General features: G+C 41.1%; 1 protein-coding gene across 2 annotated transcripts in view; it reads left to right on the plus strand.

Annotated features, from left to right (window-relative positions):
• Positions 1-25,970, plus strand: part of Vcl (vinculin) — a 92,846-nt gene that overhangs the window by 9,220 nt on the left and 57,656 nt on the right. For both annotated transcript variants that reach the window (XM_041638995.1, XM_041638996.1), the window contains exon 2: positions 20,474-20,544. In XM_041638995.1, the coding sequence (XP_041494929.1) occupies positions 20,474-20,544 (71 nt within the window). The remainder of the gene's footprint in view (positions 1-20,473; positions 20,545-25,970) is intronic.

Raw genomic sequence — 25,970 nt, forward strand, 5'->3', positions numbered from 1 at the left:
GTATTTCCTTGAACCATATGGCAAGAGACAAAGATTTCAAGTTGATATGCTGCTGCTTTGCTTTCTGGCTGATTCAAGTCCAACCTTTTTATTAAGCCTTATGTTGTCTTGACAGTAGTGTTCTCGTTCTCTCTCTCTCTCTCTCTCTCTCTCTCTCTCATAATAAAAACATTTTATCTCAACTTGTGGGTCAATACTATGAATTTCAAAATTTTAGCTAGCCTGTCATAAACTAGGAAGTAGAAAGACAATGAAAGCTCTTAAAGAGAAGTCCTTCCTTTAATATACCAATTTCTCTTGGCATTTTAGGAGTATTTGGGCACTACCAAAAGCAGTAGTGGTCTTTAAGTAGGAGGTATCAGAGAGAAGCTGATCTTGTGTCTATAGAATAAATCTCTGTGTTCAGTCAGATAATTGTTCTTCTCAGATAAATCTAACCTTTTCCTAACCTTAATCCTTCCTACAGGTGTTATGTATTTTGAAACATTGTTTTGCTTTGTGGCTTAGGCTTCCTTGAATTCAAGACCTCTTTACTTGCCTCAGTCTCATAGCTTGGGCTAGTCTCAAACTTAATGACCTTAAACTGATCCTCTCTCTTGAGTTCTGGTAGTACATTTGCATGCCAGGACACTTAACTAACATATTTCTTGTTACAAATTATATATTTTTGAAGACAGGATTTTACTATGTAGCACAGGCTGTCTTGGAACTCAAAATCCTCTTGTCTCTGCCACCCTGAGTGCTGAAATTATAGGAATGTACCACCATTCCTGGTTCACAAATTATATTTTCACCATTGAACATTTAGCCAATCTCTACAATTCTCAGTGTTTCTTGCTGTTTTTCAAGTTTTGTGAGCCTGATTGTCTTTTGTAGTAGGAGGCTGTTTGTTTGTTCCCTGCCTCTCAGCCCCGAAATAACCTCACAGAAACTGTATCAATTAAATCACTGCTTGGCCTATTAGCTCTAGTTTCTTATTGGCTAGCTCTTACATCTTAATTTAACCATTTCCATTAATCTGTGTATTGCCACTGTCTGTGGCTTACCGGTAAGGCAAGGTTCTGGCCTGTGTCTGTCTCTGGTGGGGCTACATGGCTTCTCCTGACTCTGCCTTCTTTCTCCCAGCATCCGGGTTAGTTATTCCTGCCTAGCTCTATTCTACTCTATCACACGCCAAAGTAGTTTCTTTATTCATTAACCAATAAAAGCCACACATAGACAGGAACTCACAAGTACTGGGATTAAAGGTGTGCGCCACCACCTCCAGCTTGATTGTGGTTTCTTGAGGAAAAGGATTTGGTATGCTCCTTCGGTATGCTGTTGTCTGGTAGTTGGTATTTCCGGAGTCGTGATGGGTTATTTCATGATGAGCTTACTTTTCTATCTTTGCCTCTGTGGGAAGTCTTGCTGGTTCTCTTGTCCTGTCCCAAATGTCATTCTGTTCCAAATGCCTGTGAGACCACAAAGAAAAAGGACTAATAAATGACACTGTATTATACTGGACTCAGCTTTTGGACTTTTGACTCCAAAAAATTTGTTGTTACTTCTGTGAGAAGTAAGACTTTCCTTGGGTTGATGTGAGTGTGGGCTGTGTTATGTGTGTGCATAGAGGGTGAGAGCTGAAAATTAGAACTAACAGTGTTTTGAGAATCATACTGGGTTGCAGAGAATAGAGTCATTGGCCCTTAGACAACTTCCCACTGATAAAATTTCCAGTTGAGTGACTTTCAAGAGGAAAGCTGAATTTGCTGCAGTTCTTGGCACAGCTGGCTACCATCCAAGTTAAAGCCATTCCTTCTTTTGAAATAAGCATAAATTATTCCCGTAAGTAAGCTTTCTGTGAGGAAAGAAAAATGGCATGCCTGTTCTTAGAGTTGAAAGTTAATGGACCTCTATTATCTACCTTCCCAATGTTTTTAGCCTTCTTTTTCTCCCCTCCCTAGAATATTCATTGTTTACCAGCTGGAAAATATGTTTTTATTCATATAGTTAAAATAAGGGGTGCAGTAGGGAGCTGAGTGTGGTGGTGCATGCACATCTTTCATTCCGGTTCTCTGGAGGTAGAGACAGAAGGATCTCTAAGGTCAAGACCAGCCTGGTGTACATTGGGAGTTCCAGGCTATCCAGTGCTACATAAGACTCAATAAAATAACATAAAATAAAGATGTATAGGTGGGCTAATGGATTGTACAGAAAAAAATCTATACCAACACCGCTTAAACTTCCATTATCAAATTCTTCCCAAATATTAACATTATTTACTAAACTGTAGCTGTTACATTCTTGGGTATTGTGAGCAATGCTAGGATATTTAAGATATATAAATCATTGCATGCAATGCAGCCATCCAATTCATAGTAAATTCCAGGCACAATCCCAGTGTGCATATGGAGATAACCCTGCCTGGACCCACCATAGGTTTATAGAGAATGTGTAAGTATAATAGATAAAAATAAGGCATGAATTTGGATTTCTGTTTGAATTTTGATCCTTTCAAATGAACAGAATAGCCAGCCTTGGTAGAATACATCTAATATGAGTTAACAAATAGCAAATACCCCAATCAGCCTTTAGATATAGATGCCAGGTAAATCAGTGCAGAATCATAACAATAATCTTGGAGGAGGGAGGATAGTACAGGTAATGGTTAAGACTTCAATGCCTTGGGTTTAAAACCCACCATTAGGGCTGGAGAGATGACTCAGTGACTGTCTTCTGCCCTTGCCTTTGTAGTTTGGTTCCCAGCACCTATGTTGGCAGCTCAAAACTCCTGTGACTCTAGATTTAGAGGGCCTGCCACTGTCTTCTGGACTCTGCAGGCAGTTGTGCTGACATACACGCCCCCACATATATACGTGATGAAAAGTAGAATAAGACTTAATCCTCCCCCCAAGAAATCACTGGCTATTTGGTGCTAGGTACTGTTGAGGACATTACTTAGTTCCTAGTTTACATGATCCTCTTTTGTAAAATAAGGTAGAGATAATGTGTTCCTCACAGTATTGTAGCAAGTGAGTTCATAAAAATATCTAGAACTATTATTGATACATAGTTAAGAGCGCAGTATGTATTAGATTTTATCACTACTATTCCTTCGCATGATTTTAAGTCACATTTTAAATGTTAATCTAGTAAAAAGACTGATTTTTAAAAAATGCCTAAGCATAGCTCTAACTTTTGCTCAACAAGGCAAAGTGCCAAGCAAAGCTGTCGGTAGAGTTCCATATGCTGTGGGATACACAGTTTACCAGCTGTGGGGAAACAGCACAGCTTGAAGTCGCTGAACCTTTGATTTACAGTTTCTCTATTCCTTTTTTTTTTTTTTTGGAGGTGGTGGATGGGGGATTAAACCCAGGACTTTATACCTGCTAAGCAAATGCTATACCACCGACCTATACCCATTTATACTTTCTGTTTTTTCCTCCCTTCCCCTCTTCTTCCTTTTCTTATTGAGATAGGATTTTGCTATGTTGCCCAGGCTGGTCTCAAACTCCTAACTTCAGATAATCCTTTTAGCCTCCCAAGTAGCAGAAATTATAATAATGGGCCTTGCTTAAAATTTTAAATTGCCGTCTTTTTATTGGCAGTAATAGCAAGGAAAAGGTGTTCCATTCCCTTCCCAATTTAAGGCAAGAGTTTAGGATTTGAGCTGTTCGTCTAAGTGCTCCTTGTCCTTCCTTCCTTCTTTCTTTTCTTATCCCCCCTCCCTCTCACTCATTTGAAAATGGTTTATTTAATTATGCTTGTGTGTGTGTGTACGTGTTTGTGTATACGTGTGTGTGTGTATACGTGTGTGTCTTCTTGTGGTAGTCAATGGTTGATGTGAGGCGATTCTTCAGTCACCCCTCACCTTAACCTTTGGAGACACACTCTTTCAGGGGACCTGGAGTTTCCTGACCGCCAGGCATCCTCCTGATGCCTTTCCCCAGCTCTGGGATTACAGGCATACTTTGCCACACCCAGCTTTTACTTATGTAGGTGCTGGGATCCAAGCTCAGGTTTTCAAGCTTCGTGGTGACTACTTTCCTGTGTTTTCCGAGCCATCTCCTAGCCCCAGTTTTGGTTTTTAGAATTTTTTGTTGTTGTTGTGGTAAAATATGCTTAACATTTTACCATTTTTACGTATGCGCAGTTTTGTGATATCAGCTGCATTCACATTGTTCAAGCATGCTTTCCCCACTGAAGCCATGGATCTCCTTCCCAGCTGCTGGCACATGCCATTACTTTTGTTTAGTGAATTTGACTACGTTTGCTGCATTTGAAATCATGCAATTGATGGAGGAAGGTCATTGGCTAATAAAGGCACTGCCCTGGCCCATTTTATTGGTTAGAGGATAGGTGGGAGGACTAAACAGAACAAAATGCTGGGAGGAAGAGGAAGTGAGCTCAGAGTCTCGACAGCTTTCCTCTCAGGAGCAGACGCCTGAGAGAGACGCCATGCCCCGCTCCTGGCATGAAGCTCCGACCCAGAATGGACTAGGCTAGAATCTTCCCGGTAAGACCGGTTCTCACAGATTATTAGAGATGGGTTGATCGGGATGTGAGAATTAGCCTGTAAGTGCTAGAGCTAAAGGGCCAAGCAGTGCTTAAAAGAATACAGTGTCTGTGTAATTATTTTGGGGCATAAGCTAGCTGAGCGGGCGGCTGGGGTGCTGGGGAAGCGGCCCCGCCGCCCCTATTACTACATGCAATATTGCCTTTTAAATTTTTTTGCCATATTGTGGATTAAGTCCAGGGCTTTATTATGCATTCTTTTTGTTTGTTTGTTTTTTTCTGTCCTGGAGCTTACTCTGTAGACCAGGCTTTGATTTCAGAGATCCACCTGCCTTTGCCTCCCAAGTGCTGGGATTAAAGACATGTGCCTCCACTGCCTGGCTTTATACATGTTCTGGGCAAAAACCCTACCAAATGTGTGTGCATATATTTCAGTATTAACTATGGTTTCAAGCATCCACATAGATTTCAGAAAAGATCTCTCTTGGAAGAAGAGGGAGTACTGTAGTCTGTAACTGTTAAAAAGAGAAAGTAGGCCAGTAAGATGGCTCGGTGAGTAAGTAAATTGCCAAGCAAGCTTAATGACCTGAGTTCTATCCTCAGAACCCATGTAAAGATGGGAGAGGAGGACCAGATCCACAAAGTTGTCCTTTAACCACTACATGCACACACAGGCAGGTGCACAACCACAAATAAGAGTAAAACAATAGCAATAAGAAGTATTTCTAAAAGAAAAAGTTCTATAGTACTAATAAGAAGTATTCTACAAAATGTGATGATAGAGAAATAGGACTAAGACACATGACGAGTCATGAAGATGCATGTCAGTTCTCTAAAGGTGCTCCTGAGACATTGTTTCCTGTGTTCTTGGTTTCCTAGGAGGGTGGAGAGAACCCAGGTAGTTGGAACTCAGAGTGAGAAGAGCCATTTTAACCCTAGTCTTTTTACCTTTTAAGTTTTAAACCAAGTGTCTTTTTTACATATTCATAAACCAGCTTTCCTTTCCTTTCTGGTGACTAGTGTGTATGACAAAAAGCCCTTAGCAGACCTGATCTACCTTAGCGGCCCCATTGCCAACCCTCCCTACTCTTAACACATTTATACTCTTATTTTTTTTTTTTTTTTTGGTTTTTTGAGACAGGGTTTCTCTGTGGTTTTGGAGCCTGTCCTGGAACTAGCTCTTGTAGACCAGGCTGGTCTCGAACTCACAGAGATCCGCCTGCCTCTGCCTCCCAAGTGCTGGGATTAAAGGCGTGCGCCACCACCGCCCGGCCTCTTATTTCTTTATAGTCACTCTCAATAGATTCTCCCATTTTCTCAGGCAAATCCCCTCACAGTTCAAAAATAGCCTCTAAAAGAAAACAACCTTCCCTTCTTGTCTTCCCACTGCATTCTTCTGAAAGGCGGCCTTTGGCCTACTTTTTGATTGCATGTGTACTCTCCAGCATTAGAGGCTGGTTCACAGTCCTAGCCCAAGTTCATCAAAACCTTATACACATCAGGGGCAGAGTCCAAATTTCCTAAGGCATTAAAATTATGATGAAATATTAACATTATTTTTTAATAGCTGTAAGATATATGCAACCCAAAATAAAGAGATGAACATGGACAAATTACTCAAATCCTATTAGCTCTAGTTCCCTTACCTATAAAAACCACACAGTGTTTTCTAGACAAATAATAATTCTCAAAATTCATTTGTTAACTGGGCACAGTAGCACACACAAGTTGAAGGCCAGCTAGGGCTAAACAGTGAATTGAGAAGAGCATAGACTCTAGGGAATGTCTTGTCTCGAAAACAGAGGAGGAGCCAACTTGTTTGTTTTACAAATTCCAAGCATGTGTGCCTGTGTGTTGCTTAGTTTTTTGGAAGCTTGCTATGAAGCCAAGGACTATGTTCCCTCAAACTCTTGATCCTTCTACCTCTGCCTCCCAATCATAGCCATTCACCACTACATCCAGTTGTTTCTCTTCTCTTCTCTTCTCTTCTCTTCTCTTCTCTTCTCTTCTCTTCTCTTCTCTTCTCTCCTCTCCTCTCCTCTCCTCTCCCCTCCCCTCCCCTCCCCTCCCTTCCCTTCCCTTCCCTTCTCTTCTCTTCTCCTCTCCTCCTCCTCTTCTCTTCTTCTTCCTCCTTCTCTTCCTCCTCCTCCTTTTTTTTTTTGAGATAAGGATTCACAGAGCCCAGGCTGACCCAGGATTCAGTATGTAGCCCAGGGTGGCCCACCTCAAACTCCTGACAGTCGTCCTCCTCCTTCTACCTCTTCAGTGCTGGGATTACTGGTGTGCACTATTATATTCAGTTTATGAGTCTGTTGTGTATTATTGCTTGTTTGTTATGTTTTTCAATATATGTATTGAAACATGATTAATAAAAACTCAAAGAGAGAAATTGGGGTTCAACCTGAAGATCCGAAAAACGAAACAGCCAGTGACTTGTTCTTTCCTCAACCTCAGTCTGAAATGGTGATCTTGCCTTCAGGAATCTCAGAATGAGACTGTGTCCGAGAGCTGTTTTCCCATTTTATAATCCTTTCTAGTTCTGGGATTAAAGGTGTGCACCACTGGGATTAAAGGCATGCACTGCCTGGTTTCTGTGGCAAAGGAAACAAGTTTGGATTCCCGTAAGTTTCTTTTGGCTAGCACAGCGCTGTGCTAGAGCTGGGATGAAATGCCTGCAGACGGCACAGACTCGGAACAGTATTGTTTGGTGGCCTGCAGCTTTTTCCCCACCAGTATGTCTTGGCTAGTTTGGTCTGGAGGTGCAGTGTTGTTTATTTCACTTTTCAGCATGTTTACAACCAAGTCTCTGCTCAGCCTGTATGGAGTCATACTGAATTGTGCTTACATTTGTTGACAAAATAAAAACACCTAGAAGAGGGTGGGCAAGATGGCTCAGTGGGTAAAAGTGCTTGTGCGGGCCTGATGACCTGCGTTCAATTTCCAGAGCCCATATTCAGGTGGAAAGAGAGAACCACATCCTCAATTGTCTTCTGACCGCTCCTCAATTGTCTTCTGAGTGTTGTTTGGTGCATTTGGTGTGTGTGCCCCTGTCCTCCCCCATCCCCGCCCCAGTTAAACCAAACAACACTCAGAGGAAAAGCTTTTAAAGGTACAGCTTTGGAAGTTTATTTACTGTAGATATCCTAAAAGTCCCTTTTTTGAGCATTTTAATTGTCAGCCTTGTCATTTGATTCCTGTATTTTACAGAATAGAATTTTGAGCTCTGGCTTCTTGTGAGAAATTGAGGCTTGAGTGCAGTTTGTCTACTAACAAAGAAATAGTGAAATGTTGCATTTGTCCCTGATTTAATGGGTCAGAGTGTTTATTATGGCCTGGAGTCAGATTCAATTATTGTATTGTAAAAGGACTCTGAATAATTTCCAACTGGCAAGTGGAATGGCTCTTAGCACTAATAAAGACATTTAAAGACTTTTGCCACAGGGCTACTATTTCAGATTTTGGCACCAGGAGAGAGAAAGATGGGAGTTGAGGGGTGGGGTGTGGGGTGGGGGTGGGATGGGGAGTGGTGTTGGTGGAGCGGGTGGGGGTTGGAACTGTGTTGTACACCTGTCATGCAGGTGGAGGCTGAATGTTTATGTTGAGTGTCTTTCTTAGTAGCTCAGCTCCTTAATTTTGGTGCAGGATCTTTTTGCTAAATCTGGAGCTCACTGGCTAGATTGGCTGACCAGGATACCCCTGGGATACCTCCTCTCTCTGTAAGACATATGCTGCTTTAATGTGGATATCAGGGAGCCTCAGCCTTTATTCACTTGATATTTCCTAAGTGAATAACAGTTAAGGAGACCAAACCCAAATGAGCCTGATTGATCTTACTTATGGAAACCTTGCAGTGATAGGAAAGACTAGTCAAACTGTGTGGTAGTTTGAATGTAATTGGCCCCCATAAACCCATAGGGAGGGTCACTATTAGGTGTGACTTTGTTAGAAGTAGTGTGCCACCTTGGGGGTGGGCTTTGAGGTCTCCTATGCTCAAGCTGTGCCTAGTTCAGTTTACTTATTGTTGCTTTTAGATGTAGGACTCTCAGCTCCTTCCCAGCACCATGTCTGCCTGTATGCTGCTAGCCATGAAGATGATGTGGACTAAACCTCTGAACTAAGCCACTTCCATTAAATGTGTTCCTTTATAAAAGTTGTCGTGGTTATGATCTCTCTTCATAGCAATAGAACTCTGACTAAGATAAATTGTATCCTGATCCTACATGCTATGTACTCATTGTCAATCAGGCTTTCCTGTTCCCGCCATGCCGTAGATTTTTATAGGAATACAATCTGAATAACATTTTAGGCAAATCAATTAATTCCCCCCCCCATAAAATGAGAAAATAGTGTGATGCCCGCATTCTCTAGCTGTGGATTTAATGAAATGATAAGAGGTCCTGACTTAAAGGCTGTGCTATAGTAAATTTATTTATTTATACTTTTGTGAATGCCTGTAACCCTAACAGTGAAGATATTGAGGGAGAAAACTAGCCACAAATGTGATGCTGGCCTGGCCAATATAGCCAGTCCTAGGTTATCCAGGGTTACATTGCAAGACCCTGTCAAGTCAGAAAACAAAACAACAACAACAAAATAAAAGGACACACACCCACACACACATTTAAGGAAAAAAAGCCCTGCAAACAGTAAACCTCTGTTACTCACCAGGCCTATTCCTGGTAATGTATATGTGTTTTACTTCACTGATCCCCAGAGAGAGTTGACTTTTCCCGTTTATTGATAAAGAAACTGAGGCTGAGTAACAGTTAAGGAGACCGAGCCAAGGACTCCTCACCCTGAAGCCAGGTCCTTCTGCTGCTCCAATTGCTTCCAGGATGGGGTGTGATTTAGCCTTCTTAGCATGGAAGTGGATTGTTTCCAAAATTCACTTACAATGGCTGTTGGGAGTTATTTTCTCACAAAGAAAAATTTTTGGTGGTGGTGGCTACCAGTCTAGGCTTATCTACAAAGGCTACAATGTCATTTAAACTGCATATTTGTGAACTAAAACCCTTGGGAAAAATGTGTTTGTGATTCTAGCTATTAAAGCAGAAAAATTTTTATGTTTTATATTTTTGTGGAAGAATCTTTTGAGAAAAGCAGGTTTGATTGTAGTAATAGGGGCGGCGGGGCTGCGTCCCCAGCACCCCGGCTGTCTGCCCGGCTAGCTTATGCCCGAAATAACAACACACAAACTGTATTCATTTAATCACTGCTTGGCCCTTTAGCCCTAGCCCTTACTGGCTAATTCTGTTATCCCGATCAACCCATCTCTAATAATCGGTGAGCACCGGTCTTACCGGGAAAGGTTCAGCATGTCTAACCTGGCGGCTTGCTTCATGGTGTGTGTCTGCCCGGGAGCAGGGCATGGCGTCTCTCTCAGGCGTGTGCTCCTGAGAGGAGAGCTGTCACGTCTCTGACCTCACTTCCTCTTCCTCCCAGCATTTTGTTTTGTTTACTCCACCCACAGGGCCAAGCAGTTTCTTTATTGGCCAATGACCTTCCTCCATCATTTGATTAGAGGGTAGCAATGAAGAAGATGGAGACTTGATTTTGGTGGGACTTCTGGGCTATTTTAAGGCATTAAGCACTAATGGCATATTCACATGTATTATTTCTCTTCCTTTGTCATGCAGAAGACACAGCAGGTGGTGATTTCAACCTGATTTCTTTCAGCAATATTTAGCTTTTTCCTTCCTTCCTTCCTTCCTTCCTTCCCTTTCTCCCTCCCTCCCTCCCTCCTTCCTTCCTTCCTTCCTTCCTTCCTTCCTTCCTCTTTCTCTTCCTTCCTTCATTTTTTAATTCTTTCTTTCTTTCTTTCTTTCTTTCTTTCTTTCTTTATTTTTGTTGTTGTTTTTTTCGAGACAAGGTTTGTAGCTTTGAAGTCTGTCCTGGAACTAGCTCTTGTAGATCAGCCTGGCTTCAATCTCACAGAGATCTGCCTGCCAAGTGCTGAGATTGCCCAGCTTTTTTCTTTCTTTTTAGGGACAGGGTTTTTCTGTTTGACCCTGACTGTCCTAGAACTTGTTTTATAGACCAGGCTGGCCTCAAAGTCACACTGCCTACCTCTGCCTCCTAGGTGCTAGGATTAAAGGTGTGCCCAATCATATTTAACTTTTCTATTTTCATATTTTTTATCACTGTTTAGTGGCATATCCTAGCTGGTCATCTTAATATAGTTGTAGAATGCTAGAGATTTCTATGTATATTGAAGAATTGAAAATTAAAGATTTTTTTTTTAGTCCCTGTCAAGTTATTGCCATCTCCAGTTTATTGTCTTGTGGAAATATGACTTAACATACTCAGATTTTCCTACTTTTCAAGGAAGCCTGCAGATCTGAATTACTTGTTAAACAGCAGTTCTCTCGCCTGGCCTTTGAGTTCTGGGATTACAAGTAGGAGACACTGTGCCACTGGGTACTAACTTTTTCTTTAAGCAGCTGTTATCTGTTAGTGTTGTTAGTTCTTGATTTCATTTATTGTTTGTGACTTCGAGAGACACCTCACCATTGCTTTCAAATCTCTAGTCCAGCTAGGTAAGTGGATTGCTCATTGAACAGCTCCATCTGAACATTCCTTTCCCTCCATGCTCTGGGCTTTCTCCCTGTTCCTCTTGACTTGGACCCTTGAGCCAGGAGCAAGATTCATCTTAGATTTCTTTCCCATCCTTTACATGGAGTAAATGTCATGTAAGCCTCTTTTTGTTTGTAGTCTCATCTCCCCAGTCTAGTCCCACAGACTTCAATCCCAAAGAAACACACACAGACTTATATTAATTATAAACTGTTTGATCTATTAGCTCAGGCTTATTATTAACTAGTTCTTACAATCTAAATTAACCCACAGTTCTTGTCTATGTTTAGCCACATGGCTTGGTACCTTTTCTCAGTGAGGCATTCTCATCTTGCTTCCTCTGCATCTGGCTGACTATTTCTTTGCCTTTCCTCTTTCCAGAATTCTCTTAGTCTGGTCGCCCTGTCTATACTTCCTGCATGACTACTGGCCAATCATCATTTTATTAAACTAATATAAGAGACAAATCTTTACAGCATACAAGAGTATTATCCCACAGCATTGGTTGTGAATGGTTGATCATAAATGATTGATTGGTTCTGTGCACTATGACAACATAAAGACTTACACTAAGATCCTGTTGTCTAGCTGAGTATGGTGGTGCACACTCTTAATCCCATTTCTCCAGAGGTAGAGTCTCTGTGATACCAAGGTCACCCTGGTCTCAAGGCCTTCCTAATCGGTATAGCGAGTTCTAGGCCAGCCAGAGCTATGCGATGAGACCTTGTATTTAAAGGAAGGGGAGGAAGGATGGATGGATAGATGGAGGGAGGGAGGGAAGGAGGGAGGGAAGAAATCTGTTGTTTAAACATTGCTTTGCTGTGTAGCACAGGCTGGATTCTTACCTCCCAGTTCTCCTACCTCATTAAAGATTGTGACAATTACAGCGTGCACAACCATGCCTGCCACCTTGCCTCCTTTTGTAAAGCACTGTAGTTACCGCTTATACTATACGAATTGGTAATAAGAATCCTCTCCGCTATGATTTGCCATTTTCTTACCTTTACTGCAGCTAAGGGAGACATCTTCACTAACAGTCTTAGTCTAGCTGCACCCTTTACCCCCGAGAAGTAACTAATCATTCTGTATTTCTGAGTAGGTTGTGAAGGAAAGAGCATACCAACAATAACAAGACAACAGCTTTCTTATATAGAATTTTTGAGCTGAAAGTGACATATTGAACAAAAGATATTTAAATTAACTATAGAACCAAGTAAGAGTCTTCAGAAAAAGCAAGGCTTCCTGCAAAGTCTCCAAAGCTTTTCTCAGGCCTGTTTCTCATCCACTACCACTATTCCAGTTCATATGTCCAAGGATGTGTTTTTTCCCTCTTCCTACCACCTAGGTGACACATAGTTGGCAGGGAGCATCTGATTTTTGGACTGAATATAAATCAGGTCTTAGGAGCAGTGCCCAGCAGTGAACAAATCTGAACACTACAGAGCCATAGAATTGAAATTGGGAAGTAAAAATGAGTATTTACAGTAAAGTTAGATAATTCCCCGAAAGTGTTATTTTAAAATAGTGACCAGACAACTTACTCAGAACGTATGTAATTAAGAACGATTTTTAATATTTTCTCTTCATTTAAATTTTAAAAATTATTTTGAATTGTATATATGTGTCTGTGTGTGGACAAGTGCACAAATGCAGGTGTACGCAGAGCCAGGGGTGTTGGAAGCCCCTGGAGCTGGAGTTACAAGTAGTTGTAAGTCACCTTATATAGATACTTGGAATTGAACTCAGGTCCTGGAAGAACAGCAAATTTACACTTAACTGTTGAGCCATTTCTCAAGCCCCTAAATTTTTTTTAGTAGAAAATTTCTGTTGATTTGCTTTCATATATAATAATTACAATAATATTACTTTAATTTATCATGGAATATTTGGCTAATTATTTTGTAGTCCAAAAGTAATTCATTCACTTTAATATTTCTTTGTTATTAATAAGTTATTAATGATTCCATCTAACATTTACCAACTTTATTGTTGCATTTTAACACTTTAATTAAAAGCTCTTTATTTTATTATTATTATTATTATTATTATTATTATTATTGTATGTGTGTGTGTGTGTGTGTGTGTGTGTGTGTCTGTGTGTGTGTCTGTCTCAGCTAGAGGCCAGGAGGGAATTGGAGTCTCGGGTGGTTGTGAAATTGTTGACGAGGATGCTGGAATGTGAACTTGAGTCCTTTGGATGTGCTGACAGTGCTCTTAATCACTAATCCATCTCTCCAGCCCCTAAAGGCACTTAAGTGACAGTGGTGGAAGAAGTAATTAAAGGAAAAGTGATTAAATTATTTGACTTAGGTCACAGACATTTATTAGCTATTCTGGAACAATAAATGAGGAACCATATTCTATAATGTATCAGCCTTTGGTTTAGTAGGCCAGGTGTTTTGGTGATTTGGTGCTGTACAAGTGTGAGATATATCATTGAATCTTAAAACTGGACTTATAAACACGGAACATGAACCTTCTAAAGCTGAACTTGTCTCCTGATTCTTCCTATTAACTCATTCCTAAGTTACTCATGAACCTTTTTTATGTCTTTACCAAATGATCTCATTACAAAAGAAGAGCTAGACCTGGAACTTAGCATTGAGGTGGAGAAGAAAAGGATCACATAGCTCAACCAGAAAAATGAGCCCAGGCAAGGGTTCAGTCAGATGTGTTTGAGTACATGGTTTACTGAATCAGAAAGACCGGCTGGCTGTACTGGCTTCAGCTAGGGACAAGGTAGGGAGTTAGGCTATCCGACTTGCAGGTCTGTTGAAGGGCTGTCATCCTCTGTTCTACGTCTCGACAGTTCAGTGTTATATTATGTAAGTATCATAAAGTCCAGGGCATCCAAAGAAGCCTATTTCTAAGGTATAATGGGCCATAAGGATATCTCCTGATTTGTGAAGCACTGATAAAGCCTTTCTAGGCTAATCAAAGACAAAACTTTGAGACTCGAAATCACCAAGCAATTTTCTTTATCCATTTTTCGGTTGAGGAGCATCTAGGTTGTTTCCAGACTTTGGCTATTACAAATAATGCTGCTATGAACATAGTTGAAGAAATGCCTTTGTAGTATATTTTGGGTATATGCCCAACAGTGATATTGCTGGATCTTGAGGTAGGTTGATTCCCAGTTTTCTGAGAAACTGCCATACTGGGCTGGAGAGATGGCTCAGTGGTTAAGAGCATTGCCTGTTCTTCCAAAGGTCCTGAGTTCAATTCCCAGCCACCACATGGTGGCTCACAACCATCTGTAATGAGGTCTGGCGCCCTCTTCTGGCCTGCAGGCATACAAGCAGACAGAATATTGTATAATAAATAAATAAATAAATATTAAAAAAACAAAAAAGAAACTGCCATACTGATTTCCAAAGTGGTTATACAAGTTTGCATTCCCACCAGCAATGGATGAGTGTTCCCCTTACTCCACATCCTCTCCAGGATAAGCTATCATTGGTGTTTTTGATCTTCACCACTCTGACAGGTGTAAGATGGTATCTCAGAGATGTTTTAATTTACATTTCCCTGATGGCTAAGGATATTGAACATTTCCTTAAGTATCTTTTGGCTGATTGAGATTCTTCTGTTGAGAATTCTTTGTTTAGTTCTATACCCCAGTTTTTAATTGGGTTATTTAGAATTTTGATGTCTAATTTCTTGAGTTCTTTATATATTTTTGAGATCAGTCCTTTGTCTGATGTGGGGTTGGTGAAGACCTTTTCCCATTCAGTAGGCCATCATTTTGTTTTATTGACTGTGTCCTTTGCTTTACAGAAGCTTCTCAGTTTCAGGAGGTCCCATTTATTTATTGTTTCTCTCAATGTCTTTGTTACTGGTGTCATATATAGGAAGTGGTCTCCAGTGCCCATGCATTGAAGGTTATTTCCCACTTTCTCTTCTGTCAGGTTCAGTGTGGTTGGATTTAGATTGAGGTCTTTAATCCATTTGGACTTGAGTTTTGTACATGGGCTAGATATGGATCTATTTTCATTATTCTACATATTGACATGCCAGCACCATTTGTTGAAGATACTTTCCTTTTTTCCATTGTATAATTTTAGCTTCTCTGTCAAAAATCAGGTGTTCATAGGTGTGTGGATTAATATCTGTGTCTTCAATTCGATTCCATTGGTCAACCTTCCTGTTTTTATGCCAGTACCAAGCTGTTTTCATTACTATAGCTCTGTAATAGAGCTTAATGTCAGGGATGGTGATCCCTTCAGAAGTTCACATTAGAGTACTACTCAGCTGTAAAAAACAATGACATCTTGAATTTTGCATGCAAATGGATGGAATTAGAAAACACTATCCTGAGTGAGGTAACCCAGACCTAAAAAGATGACTGTGGTATGTACTCACTCATAAGTGGATACTAGCTATAAACGAAGGATATTGAGCTTATAGTTCATGATCCTAGAGAAGCTAAGTAATAAGGTGAACCCTAAGAAAAACATATATAGATCCACCTGGAAAGTCGAAACAGACAAGATCGCCTGACAAAATTGGGAGCATGGGGATGGGGGAAGAATGGAGGGTGGAAGGGGAAGAGAAGGGAAAAGTGGAGGGGTGAGGAGAACTTGAGGGAATGGGATAGTAGAGATGGAGAAAGAACAGAGATGAGAGCAAGGAAAGAGATATCGATTGAGTGCGCCATTATAGGGTTCGCAGAAACCTGGCTCTAGAGAAATTCCCAGGAATCCACAAGGATGACCCTGGCTAAGACCCTAAGCAATAGAGAAAAGGGTGTCCAAACTGGCCTTGCCCTGTAGTCAGACTGATGATTATCTTAAATATCACCATAGAACCTTCATCCAATAACAGATGGAAACAGAGGCAGAGACCCGCATCGGAGCACTGGACTGAGCTCCCAAGGTCCAGTTGAAGAGTGGGAGGAATGAGAGTAAGAACAAAGAGGTCAAGACCCTGATGGGTTCACCCACTGAAACAGTTTACCTGAGATAATGGGAGCTCATAAACTCCAGCCGGACTGGGAAGGAACAAGCATAGCAAACTAGTCCATCTGATTGTGGTTGACAGTGGCGTGGCTGGGGCAGACTGAGGGGCCACTGGCAGTGGCACCGGGATTTATCCTTACTGCATGTACTGGTTTTTTGGGAACCTGTTCTCTTTGGAGGGATATCTTGCTCAGCCTAGATGTAGTAGGGAGGGCCTTGGACCTTCCACAAAGCAATGTGCCTTACCCTCTCAGAGGATTGGATGGGGGTGGGGTGGGAGGATATATGGAGGGAATGGGAGAAGGGGAAGGAGTGGGAACTTAGATTGGTATGTATAATGAAAAAAAGATAGTTTGTTTTCCTTTAAAAAGATAAAAAAAGGAAAAAAAAAAGAAATTACCAAGCAAGAGATAACAGGTAATATATTTCCTCCAGTCTCGCTGTGACCATGAAGACAGTTCCCATGTTTTATACATGAAAACACAACAGAACAAACAAGATGGGGATTAGATGGAATAGGTTTATGCTTTTGACACAGGGTCTCAGTAAGGTATCCAGGGTGGCCTAGAACTTGCAGTCTTCCTACTCTGGTCTCCTGAGTAGCATCGCCACTTAGGTCCAGATCTTCAGGATGAGATTAGCTTCAAAGTCTCAGCTCTAGTGTTGTTTCTTCATTATAGACTGTTTTGTCTGCTTTTATTTAGTTTTAAATTTTTTACTTTATGTGTGTGTTTTGCCTATGTGTGTATATCTGTGCGCCAGGTTTATCTGCCTCCAGAGTATCCCACCACTCCTGAGTTACGCAGTGTTGATCAAACCCAGGGCTTCCGGCATGTGAGACAGGCAATCTCCAACTGAGCCACATCCCTGTGACTGTCGGGAAACTTACTGTCTGCTTCATTTTCAGTACCTGGAACAGTCAGTATCTGACATTTGGCTCAGGAACACTGAATAACCCTCACTTTTCTAATGGAGATTTGAGAGGAATGCTCCTTTTTCCTCCCTCCCCCTGTTTTCTGTTTCTCTATCCCCCTGCGCCCTGTGTGTACATTAAAGGGTTCTCCATGTGTCTTCACTGTGAATATTTTAAGCCCATTATACTTAATATGAACTGGTGACTTCATGCCTGAACTTTGTCTTTTACTTCATGAAATCATGGCCCATCACTTTTTGAATGGTTGTTTCAGCTGGCAAACATAGTGAACAGACACTGGAAATGTTCTGTCATATTTGATCTGAGAAACTCTTAAACCAGCTGCTGATCTGAAAGGCTTTTATTGTGCTACAGACAGTCTATTGTCTGTAGAAGCGCTGGTTCTTTTTTTTTTTATTGAGAAAAGGAGAAAAAAAAAGTTTCCCCCTCCTCCCAGCCTCCCATTTCCCTCCCCCTCCTCCCACCCTTCTTCCCCTCCCCCCACTCCTCTCCCCCTCCCTCTCTAGTCTAAAGAGCAGTCAGGGTTCCCTGCCCTGTGGTAAGTCCTAGGTCCTCCCCGCTCTGTCCATTTCTAGGAAGCTGAACATCCAAACTGGCTAGGCTCCCACAAAGCCAGCACATTACGTAGGTTCAAAACCCCGTGCCATTGTCCTTGGCTTCTCCTCAGCCCTCATTGTTCGCCATGCTCAGAGAGTCCAGTTTTATCCCATGCCTTTTCAGTCACAGTCCAGCTGGCCTTGGTGAGCTCCCAATAGATCAGCTCCACTGTCTCAGTGGGTGGGTGCACCCCTCGTGGTCCCGACTTCTTTGCTCATGTTCTCCCTCCTTCTGCTGGCTCTTACAGTGCTGTGTGATGCTTTTTCTCAGCTATTGACTTGATAGAAAAAACAACTTGTCTTCAGTAATTTATGCATGACTTGTATTTCCTAAGAATAGTTTATTGTAGCTTTTTCTTTAGCTAATTTATTGTATATTTAGGGATTTTTCTTGCTCACTTTTTTCAGCTTTTTTTTTTTTTTCTAGACAGGGTTTCTCTGTGTATCCCTGGCTGTCTTGGAACCCACTCTGTAGTCCAAGCTGGCCTTGAACTCACAGAGATCCACCTGCCTCTGCCCCCCAAGTGCTGGGATTAAAGGTGTGTGCCACTACCATCCGGTTCACTTTTTTCTTTAAACTCAAATCAGAAGTTAAATGACTTTTTGGGTCTGGCTTACCTCACTCAGGATAGTATTTTCTATTTCCGTCCATTTGCATGCAAAATTCAAGAAGTCCTTGTTTTTTACTGCTGAGTAGTACTCTAATATGTATATATTCCATACTTTCTTCATCCATTCTTCCATTGAAGGGCATCGGTTGTTTCCAGGTTCCCGCTATTACAAACAATGCTGCTATGAACATAGTTGAGCATATACTTTTGTTGTGTGATAGGGCATCTCTTGGGTATATTCCCAAGAGTGGTATTGCTGGGTCCATTGGTAGGTTGATCCCGAATTTCCTGAGAAACCGCCACACTGCTTTCCAAAGTGGTTGCACAAGTTTGCATTCCCACCAGCAATGGATGAGTTTACCCCTTTCTCCACAACCTCTCCAGCAAAGGCTATCACAAGGTCCAAATCAGGAGCAGAAGGAGAGAGAGCACGAGCAAGGAACTCAGGACCGTGAGGGGTGCACCCACACACTGAGACAATGGGGATGTTCTACTGGGAACTCACCAAGACCAGCTGGCCTGGGTCTGGAAAAGCCTGGGATAAAACCGGACTCGCTGAACATAGCGGACAATGAGGACTACTGAGAACTCAAGAACAATGGCACTGGGTTTTGATCCTACTGCACTTGGCTTTGTGGGAGCCTAGGCAGTTTGGATGCTCACCTAACTAGACCTGGATGGAGGTGGGTGGTCCTTGGACTTCCCACAGGTCAGGGAACCCTGATTGCTCTTCGAGTTGATGAGGGAGAGGGACTTGATTGGGGGAGGGGGAGGGAAATGGGAGGCGGTGGCGGGGAGGAGGCAGAAATCTTAAATAAATAAATAAAGAAAGAAAGAAAGAAAGAAAGAAGTTAAATGACTAAGTAGGATGAGGGTACTCCTTAACAAGGGCTTACAAAGTTTCACATTTCTGTGCTGCAATGTGGTTTACCTTTGTTGCTGAGCATATTGTACTTAAAGTTATAATTCCTTCTTTTCTGAGCTGGGACTGGAACCTAAAGCCTTGTATGTGCCAGCCCATGCTTTAGCCCCAAGCTATAGCTGCAGATCTGTTTGTGATTTTAGAGTAACCTGGAGCTCACTCTGTAGACCAGGCTGTACGCTGTCAACTCTTGCTTTTGCTTCCTGCCTGCTGAGATGACAGGTGTGAGCTACTATACCTAACTATGGTTTTTTTAAGTGAAATATTTTCCTACAACTCTGAGTATGTAGAATCATACTGGCCTTTCTCCAAATTAGGATGACCTTACTTTGCCTAACTGTTTCTGATAGGTAAGTTATTTTAAAAGGATGTTGGCTGTTAAGAGTAACATTGTAGTAAATACTTTTGTAAATATTGTAATACTCACATTTGGTGATACTGCTTGTAGGGGCTAGTCTCTCAGTTTGGAGTTCTTAGTTGTGACAATTTTTATGTTTCCTAAAATACAGAAGCAAATGCCGAAAGAGAATGTGTAAGTTTATATTGCTGCTCGCAGAATGTGGAGCTGTCTATTACACTGTTGGCATTCAAAAGTATTTGCTATTTCTTTTCAAGTTGTTCTTAAACTATGTAAATGCATGTTATTTTCAGGTTTACATATATTTCTATACATATATACACACATATATGTATGTGTGTTGCTATTAAAGTTGCATGTTTTCTTGTTTGATTTCTAGTATCAAAGTCAGAATTTCATCAGATATTTCTTCCAGTCTCTCCTCCCTCCTCCATATATATTTGTGTGCAAAATATTTTGTATATTCATTTTAGTCTGCTCAAATTGTATGCTTCATGTGGCCTTTTAGAGATGTTTTTCAGTGTAGTGTAGCATATGCATGTGTATTTTCAACAGGTTTCTCTATTTTCTCACTATTTTTAGTGATGACCCAAGTTACCCTAGAGCTGTGCTTGGACTTCATATTGTTTTATAATTATATTGTGCAAACATGTTATCCTTTCTTCCCCCATTGAGACAAGTTCTCATGCTGTGTAGATAAGGATGACCCTGAATTCTTGGGCCTCCTGTTTTCATCTCCTACATATTGGGGTTACCGCTGTGTGCCACCATGCCTGGTTTGATTGATCTTAATAATTGAAAATGCAAAAATTTTCTTTTGAAGCTAGATTATGGAGGGTTTTTGTTGTGGTGTTGTTGTTTTGACTGGTACTGTCTATCCAGGCTGGCCTCAAACTTGAGTGATAGGATTGCAGGCATATGGATATACCATACCTGGACTATGTCTTAAAGTATGTTTGAGACTGCTTAAGTAAACGTTACTGACAGTTCCAGAACTTAATACTTGACTCATACCTTCCTCTTGTAGGTTGGAAAAGAGACAGTTCAGACCACCGAGGATCAGATTTTGAAGAGAGACATGCCACCAGCATTTATTAAGTGAGTAAAACATTTGTTACTAAATAGAATACTACTACTCTTTTTAGAAAAAATAAGTTGATTCTGAGAGGTACTTCTGGTGCGTGTGTGTGTGTTTGTCTTCATACACATGTGTTTGTGTGTATGCGGAGGTCAAAAATAAGATAAATCCTAAAGAAACCTCCCTCCACCCCCTTTTTTGTTTTGTTTTTCATAGATGACATTTGGTGGTAACTAGGGTACCAGTCCCTTACTCTGGCAATTGGAAATGAAAAAGAATTAATCTTTTCTCCTGCTCTTCTTGTGTCAACTTTATTTCATAACCCTATTTGATGAGGAGACTATGAACCAATAAATACGGAAGGAATGATAGAATTAGAAAGTCATCATTGTACATATTTCAGTGAGACAGTTTCTCATGTGAGGTTAACTAGAGGGAAGCCCCAAAGGTTTGAACCTTCATTGTACCAGGAGGCAAAACCACTGTTTCCATGAGAACTTGAGAACACCAGTGTGTTATGATTAGCTGAAAAATACTGAACAATTCATTTAAAAGTATGTCACTTAATTAGCTACACTGAAATTTTATTGAAGCTTACAGTCCAAACAAGATGGGTGTCCTTGTCAGCTCTGAGGGCAAGCAAGTACACTAAAATTTAAAACACAGTGCTTATGCTTTTCTTGCTTTTCTCTAGGATGTAAGGAAGCAGAAAGTAGATATCTCAGCCTGAAGGGGAAGGGACAGAGGGAAATTAATTATATCCTTGGAATTGTCGAGTAGGACATTCTTTGGGGCTATTTGCTTGATGTTTGGGTGTTTCCAGGCATTACTGACCCAAGCTTCCTCTGAAGTCTGGTTTTGTGCATCTGAATAGTGACTGCTTCTTAGGCAGCACAAAGAAGGAAATAAATGTTAGAAGCTTACTGTCAGCTTCACTTTCTAGAGTGTGAGGATGCCAAGGCAGCAGGAGACAGAAGACTCTTGGCCGGGGCAGGTTCATGCTCACCATCTCGTATATGTTTAAAGAGCTTTCAGGGCTTTCAGGGAGGGATATGCCGTTTTAGGATTTGGAGTGGGTCTCAAATCACTGGCTTGTGTTACAGTCAATTCATGAAATACTGAAAAGTGAGTTTAATTAGTTAAAAGTGTCACACAAGATGAATATTTCTGGTAGCCCCCACCTCCTCCGAAACACCCTTAAAAATCAAAACTGTTTCTGTTCTCAAGCATTTTAGATCTGAAATAGTCAATCTGAGTTTAAATTGTAATTGGCATTGAGGGACTTGCAGTGCTCAGGACCTTCCTTCTTGTAAAAGTACCATTTAAAGGCTCGGTGTGGTGGCAGACATTTTTAATCTCAGCACTCAGGAGGTTAGGGGCAGGCAGTTACTTGTGAGTTCAGGGCCAGCATGGTCTATATAGTGAGTTCCAGGATAACCAGGACTACATAGTGAGACCCTGTTTCAGAAAAAAACAAAACTAGGGCAACCCCCACCCCCAACTGAGACATTTTAATACAGAACAAGATTTGTATGACACAGCCAGTCTTTCTTGTGCGCAGAACAAGTTACCTCGTCTCTGATTACGTTGGAAAATAAGTTCACCATTCACTAAGTTTACCTAAGATTTGAATCATGGCCACAGTGTTGCACAAGAGGTACATTGCTACCATAGAAACTGACTTAACTTAAACATTAAGATTGGAGAGCAGTAGCCATGATCTGATATCAAAATATTAGGGTCGGACCTTGAGAAACTGTCCACAGTCATAATAGCTCTGTCAATCCGTGTTTATACTTTTTATTTTCATCAATCATCATCAGCCAGCTGAACATTAATCAATATTTACACATAACTGATTTATTAACTGGACACACTCCTTGGCTAATTATTGCTTGCCTTCTATTTGTCTAGCATGCTCTTTGCTGTATAGGATAGCAGTTCTTACCAGTATACAGTGAAAAATCCCCTGTGGAAGATATTATAAGTAGTTTATTAATAGCAATAAACCACAAAATTTACCAGTATCGTACTTAAAAAAATTGAGGGCTGAAGAGATGGCTTAGCAGGTAAGAGCATTGGCTGTCCTTCTAAAGGATCGGGATGTGGTTCCCAGTATTCACATGGTAGCTCACACCCATCTCTAACTCCAGTTCTGGGCATTAGACACCTTTCTGGCTCCCAAAGGCACCAGGCAATATGTGCATAGAGCACAGAGGCAGATGTACAGACAGAACACCCATATACATAAAATCAAAACAAATACAAAACTCCAGGAGGTAGGAGCAGGTGTGGTTGGGAAGAAGAGAATGACTTCAGTCACACAGCCCTCTCATCAGTGCTTACTGTTTTTGTTGCTGTTTTCCTGTGAAAACTGAAGTGCAGGCACTCTTTTGCCTTTTCTTGTGATTTCTTTACTGGAAGAGGAGTGAGTGGAACTCCAGTGAGTGGAATTATACCTGGGAATTGCAGAGTTCTAGACATGTTGGGATATGTCCTACATATGCGCTTTCTTTTAGTTTTTCTTTTTCAAACATCAGTCTCTTCTAATTCAAGATTCTTCTGCCTCAGTTTGCTGAGCAACTGGTTGGATTACAAGTTTTTATTTCCCCCTGTGTATCAAAGAAGAACAAAAAGTGGAGATATTTTGAGACCTTTCCAATTCAGGAGCTGTGACACAAATGGACTTGATAAGAAGAACTGTCAGTGTAGGGGTGGATAGTAGAAGAAGGTGTCATGTACGACTCGAGACTTGGGAGAATAGAGGATGGAGAAAGCAGATCACTCTGGATGTAACACATGCTGGGTTTAAGTCGCGGAGGCCAGTGCGAAGAGGACTGGGACGGTGAGGGTGGCAGGACACTCAGCCCAGGGAGGAAGGTCCTTGAAAACCTGACTGGGAATTTAGAGCTGGCAGGAAAGAAGCTTTGCAGATTTTGAGCCACAGAATGACAGCATGAAAATGGTTTCCAGCAAGATTCACAGCCTAATTCGTAATGGATAATAGGTGTCAGTGCTAAATAAAGGAGAGTAAGTTGTGTGTCAAACTGGCCAGATTTAGTCTTTGTTAGTGTGGACTTGCTTGATTGTTTACAGGTGAGAAATGTTTATGGTGCAGTTTGAATTTGCCTTGTGTCTCAGTTAGGGTTTCTATTGCTGCAATTTCCTTGCACCGTAACCAAAAAGTAAGTTGGGGAGGAAAGGGTCCAGTTAGCTTATTCTTCTACATCACATGTCTAAGGAAGTCAGGACAGGAACTCAAACAGGGCAGGAACCTAGAGGCAGGAGCTGGTGTAGAGGACACAGGAGTGCTGTTTCTGCTTACTCTCCATGGCTTTCTTATAGAACCCAGGACCAGCCCAGGGATAGATAGTTCCACCCACAGTGGCCTGTGCCCTTCCCCATCAATCACTAGTAACTGCCTGATAGCCAGATTTTATGGAAGCTTTTCTCAATTGAGGCTCCCTCCTTTCAGATACCTCATTTTCTGTGTCAAGTTGACATAAGACCAGCCAGCACACCTTGGAGAAAAATGCTTTTGTAGAATGTACTCAAACATCATTCTTTTCTTTATTTTTTTTCTTTTTAGTTTATTGAGACAGCATTTTACTATGTAGCCCTGGCTGTCTTGGAACTGTTTTGTGGACCAGGCTGGCCTCAAGCTTATAGAGAGCCACCTGCTTCTGCCTTCTGAGTGGGAAGTTCATTCCTATCTCTGCAGTAGCACAGAGACGAGAAAGTTACGGCAGCTTAATGCCCCAGTGTTGTCAGGGCTCCACTGTGGTTGGTATGAACTCCTGCAAGCAGCAGAGTGCACAGTTCCTTCTGGCAGGCAAACGCTGCTGCGCTGACCCTGGGAAGTGCTACCACCTGCCTCATTGCTGCTCTGAGCACCCTGCTGGTAAATGTCAAAGCTTGGACTGGTTTTGAAACATATTGGGATGTCTAGGCCTGCTGAATCAAATGATGAACTGTGTGAGAAGGTGCTCCATGCTCCATCCTTTATCATGTTTCCTTGTTTTTATCCTTAAACCCTATCAGTTAGCATAATTTTGGCACCTACCTGTAAGATTTTAACATAGTTTATATTAATGTACAGAGAATAGATTTTAAAGTGATTAAAACATACTTAGATCTAATTTAGGTCTTTTTGACCAAAGTTAAATAGTGTTTTATTTTATATTATTAGCACTTATATTTAGATTTTATTTTCTTTTGATTTTGAGAACCCAAACAAAATTATCTTGTAATTTGATTTTTTTAAAAAATTTATTGCCGGGCGATGGTGGCGCACGCCTTTAATCCCAGCACTCGGGAGGCAGAGGCAGGCATATCTCTGTGAGTTCGAGACCAGCCTGGTCTACAGAGCGAGTTCCAGGACAGGCTCCAAAGCCACAGAGAAACCCTGTCTCGAAAAACCAAAAAAAAAAAAAAAAAAAAAAAAAATTATTTTATTTTTATTTTATGTGCATTGGTGTTTTGCCACGGTGTTGGGTCCCCTGGAACTGGCACTGTAGATAGTTGTGAGCTGCCACGTGAGTGCTGGGAATTGAACCCAGGCCCTCTGAAGAGCAGCCAGTGCTTTTAACTGCTGAGCCCTCTCCCAGCCCCATAATTTGTATTTTTAAACCTACTTGTTGGTTAAAGTGCACAGAATCATTGTTTTTTTTTTTTTTACTTTGGAAGAAAGGGTTTTATTTCTTATAATTTGTAGTTCATGGTGATCCGATAACATTGGGTTATTCCAATTTTTTTGTATTTGTTGAGGTTTGTTTTGTGACCGAGTATGTGGTCAATTGTTGAAAATGTTCCATGAGGTGCTGAGAAGAAGGTATATTCTTTTCTGTTTGGATAGAATGTTCTATAGATAAGTCAAAACATCTACTAGTTCTCTTATTTCTCTGTTTATTTTTTGTCTGATTGACCTGTCCAGTGGTGAGAGGGGAGTGTTGAATCTCCCACTATTAGTGTGTGGGGTTTAATGTATGATTTAAGCTTTAGAAGTGTTTCTTTCACATATGAGGGTGCCCTTGTATTTGGGGCATAGATGTTCAGTATTCAGATTTCCTCTTGATGGATTTTTCGTGTGATTAATATGAAATGCCCTTCTTTGTCTCTTTTTACTGATTTTAGCTTGAAGTCTATTTTGTTAGATATTAGGATTGCTACACCAGCTTGTTTCTTAGGTCCATTTGATTAGAATATTTTTTCCCAACCTTTTACTCTGAGACAATGTCTGTTTTTGAGGTTGAGATGTGTTTCTTGTATGCAGAAGAAGGATGGATTCTGTTTTCATATCCGATCTGTTAGCCTGTGCCATTTTATAGGTGAGTTGAATTCGTTTACAATAAGGGATATTAATAACCAGTGATTGCTATCTCCTGTTAATTTAGTTTTCATCGTTTGTGATGTTAATCTGTGCCTTTTTTCCTCCTTTGGGAGAATC

The sequence above is a fragment of the Microtus oregoni genome, unplaced genomic scaffold (assembly GCF_018167655.1).
Source record: "Microtus oregoni isolate MIOR12 unplaced genomic scaffold, Mior012 000056F_ref0000123, whole genome shotgun sequence".
Lineage (NCBI taxonomy): Eukaryota > Metazoa > Chordata > Mammalia > Rodentia > Cricetidae > Microtus > Microtus oregoni.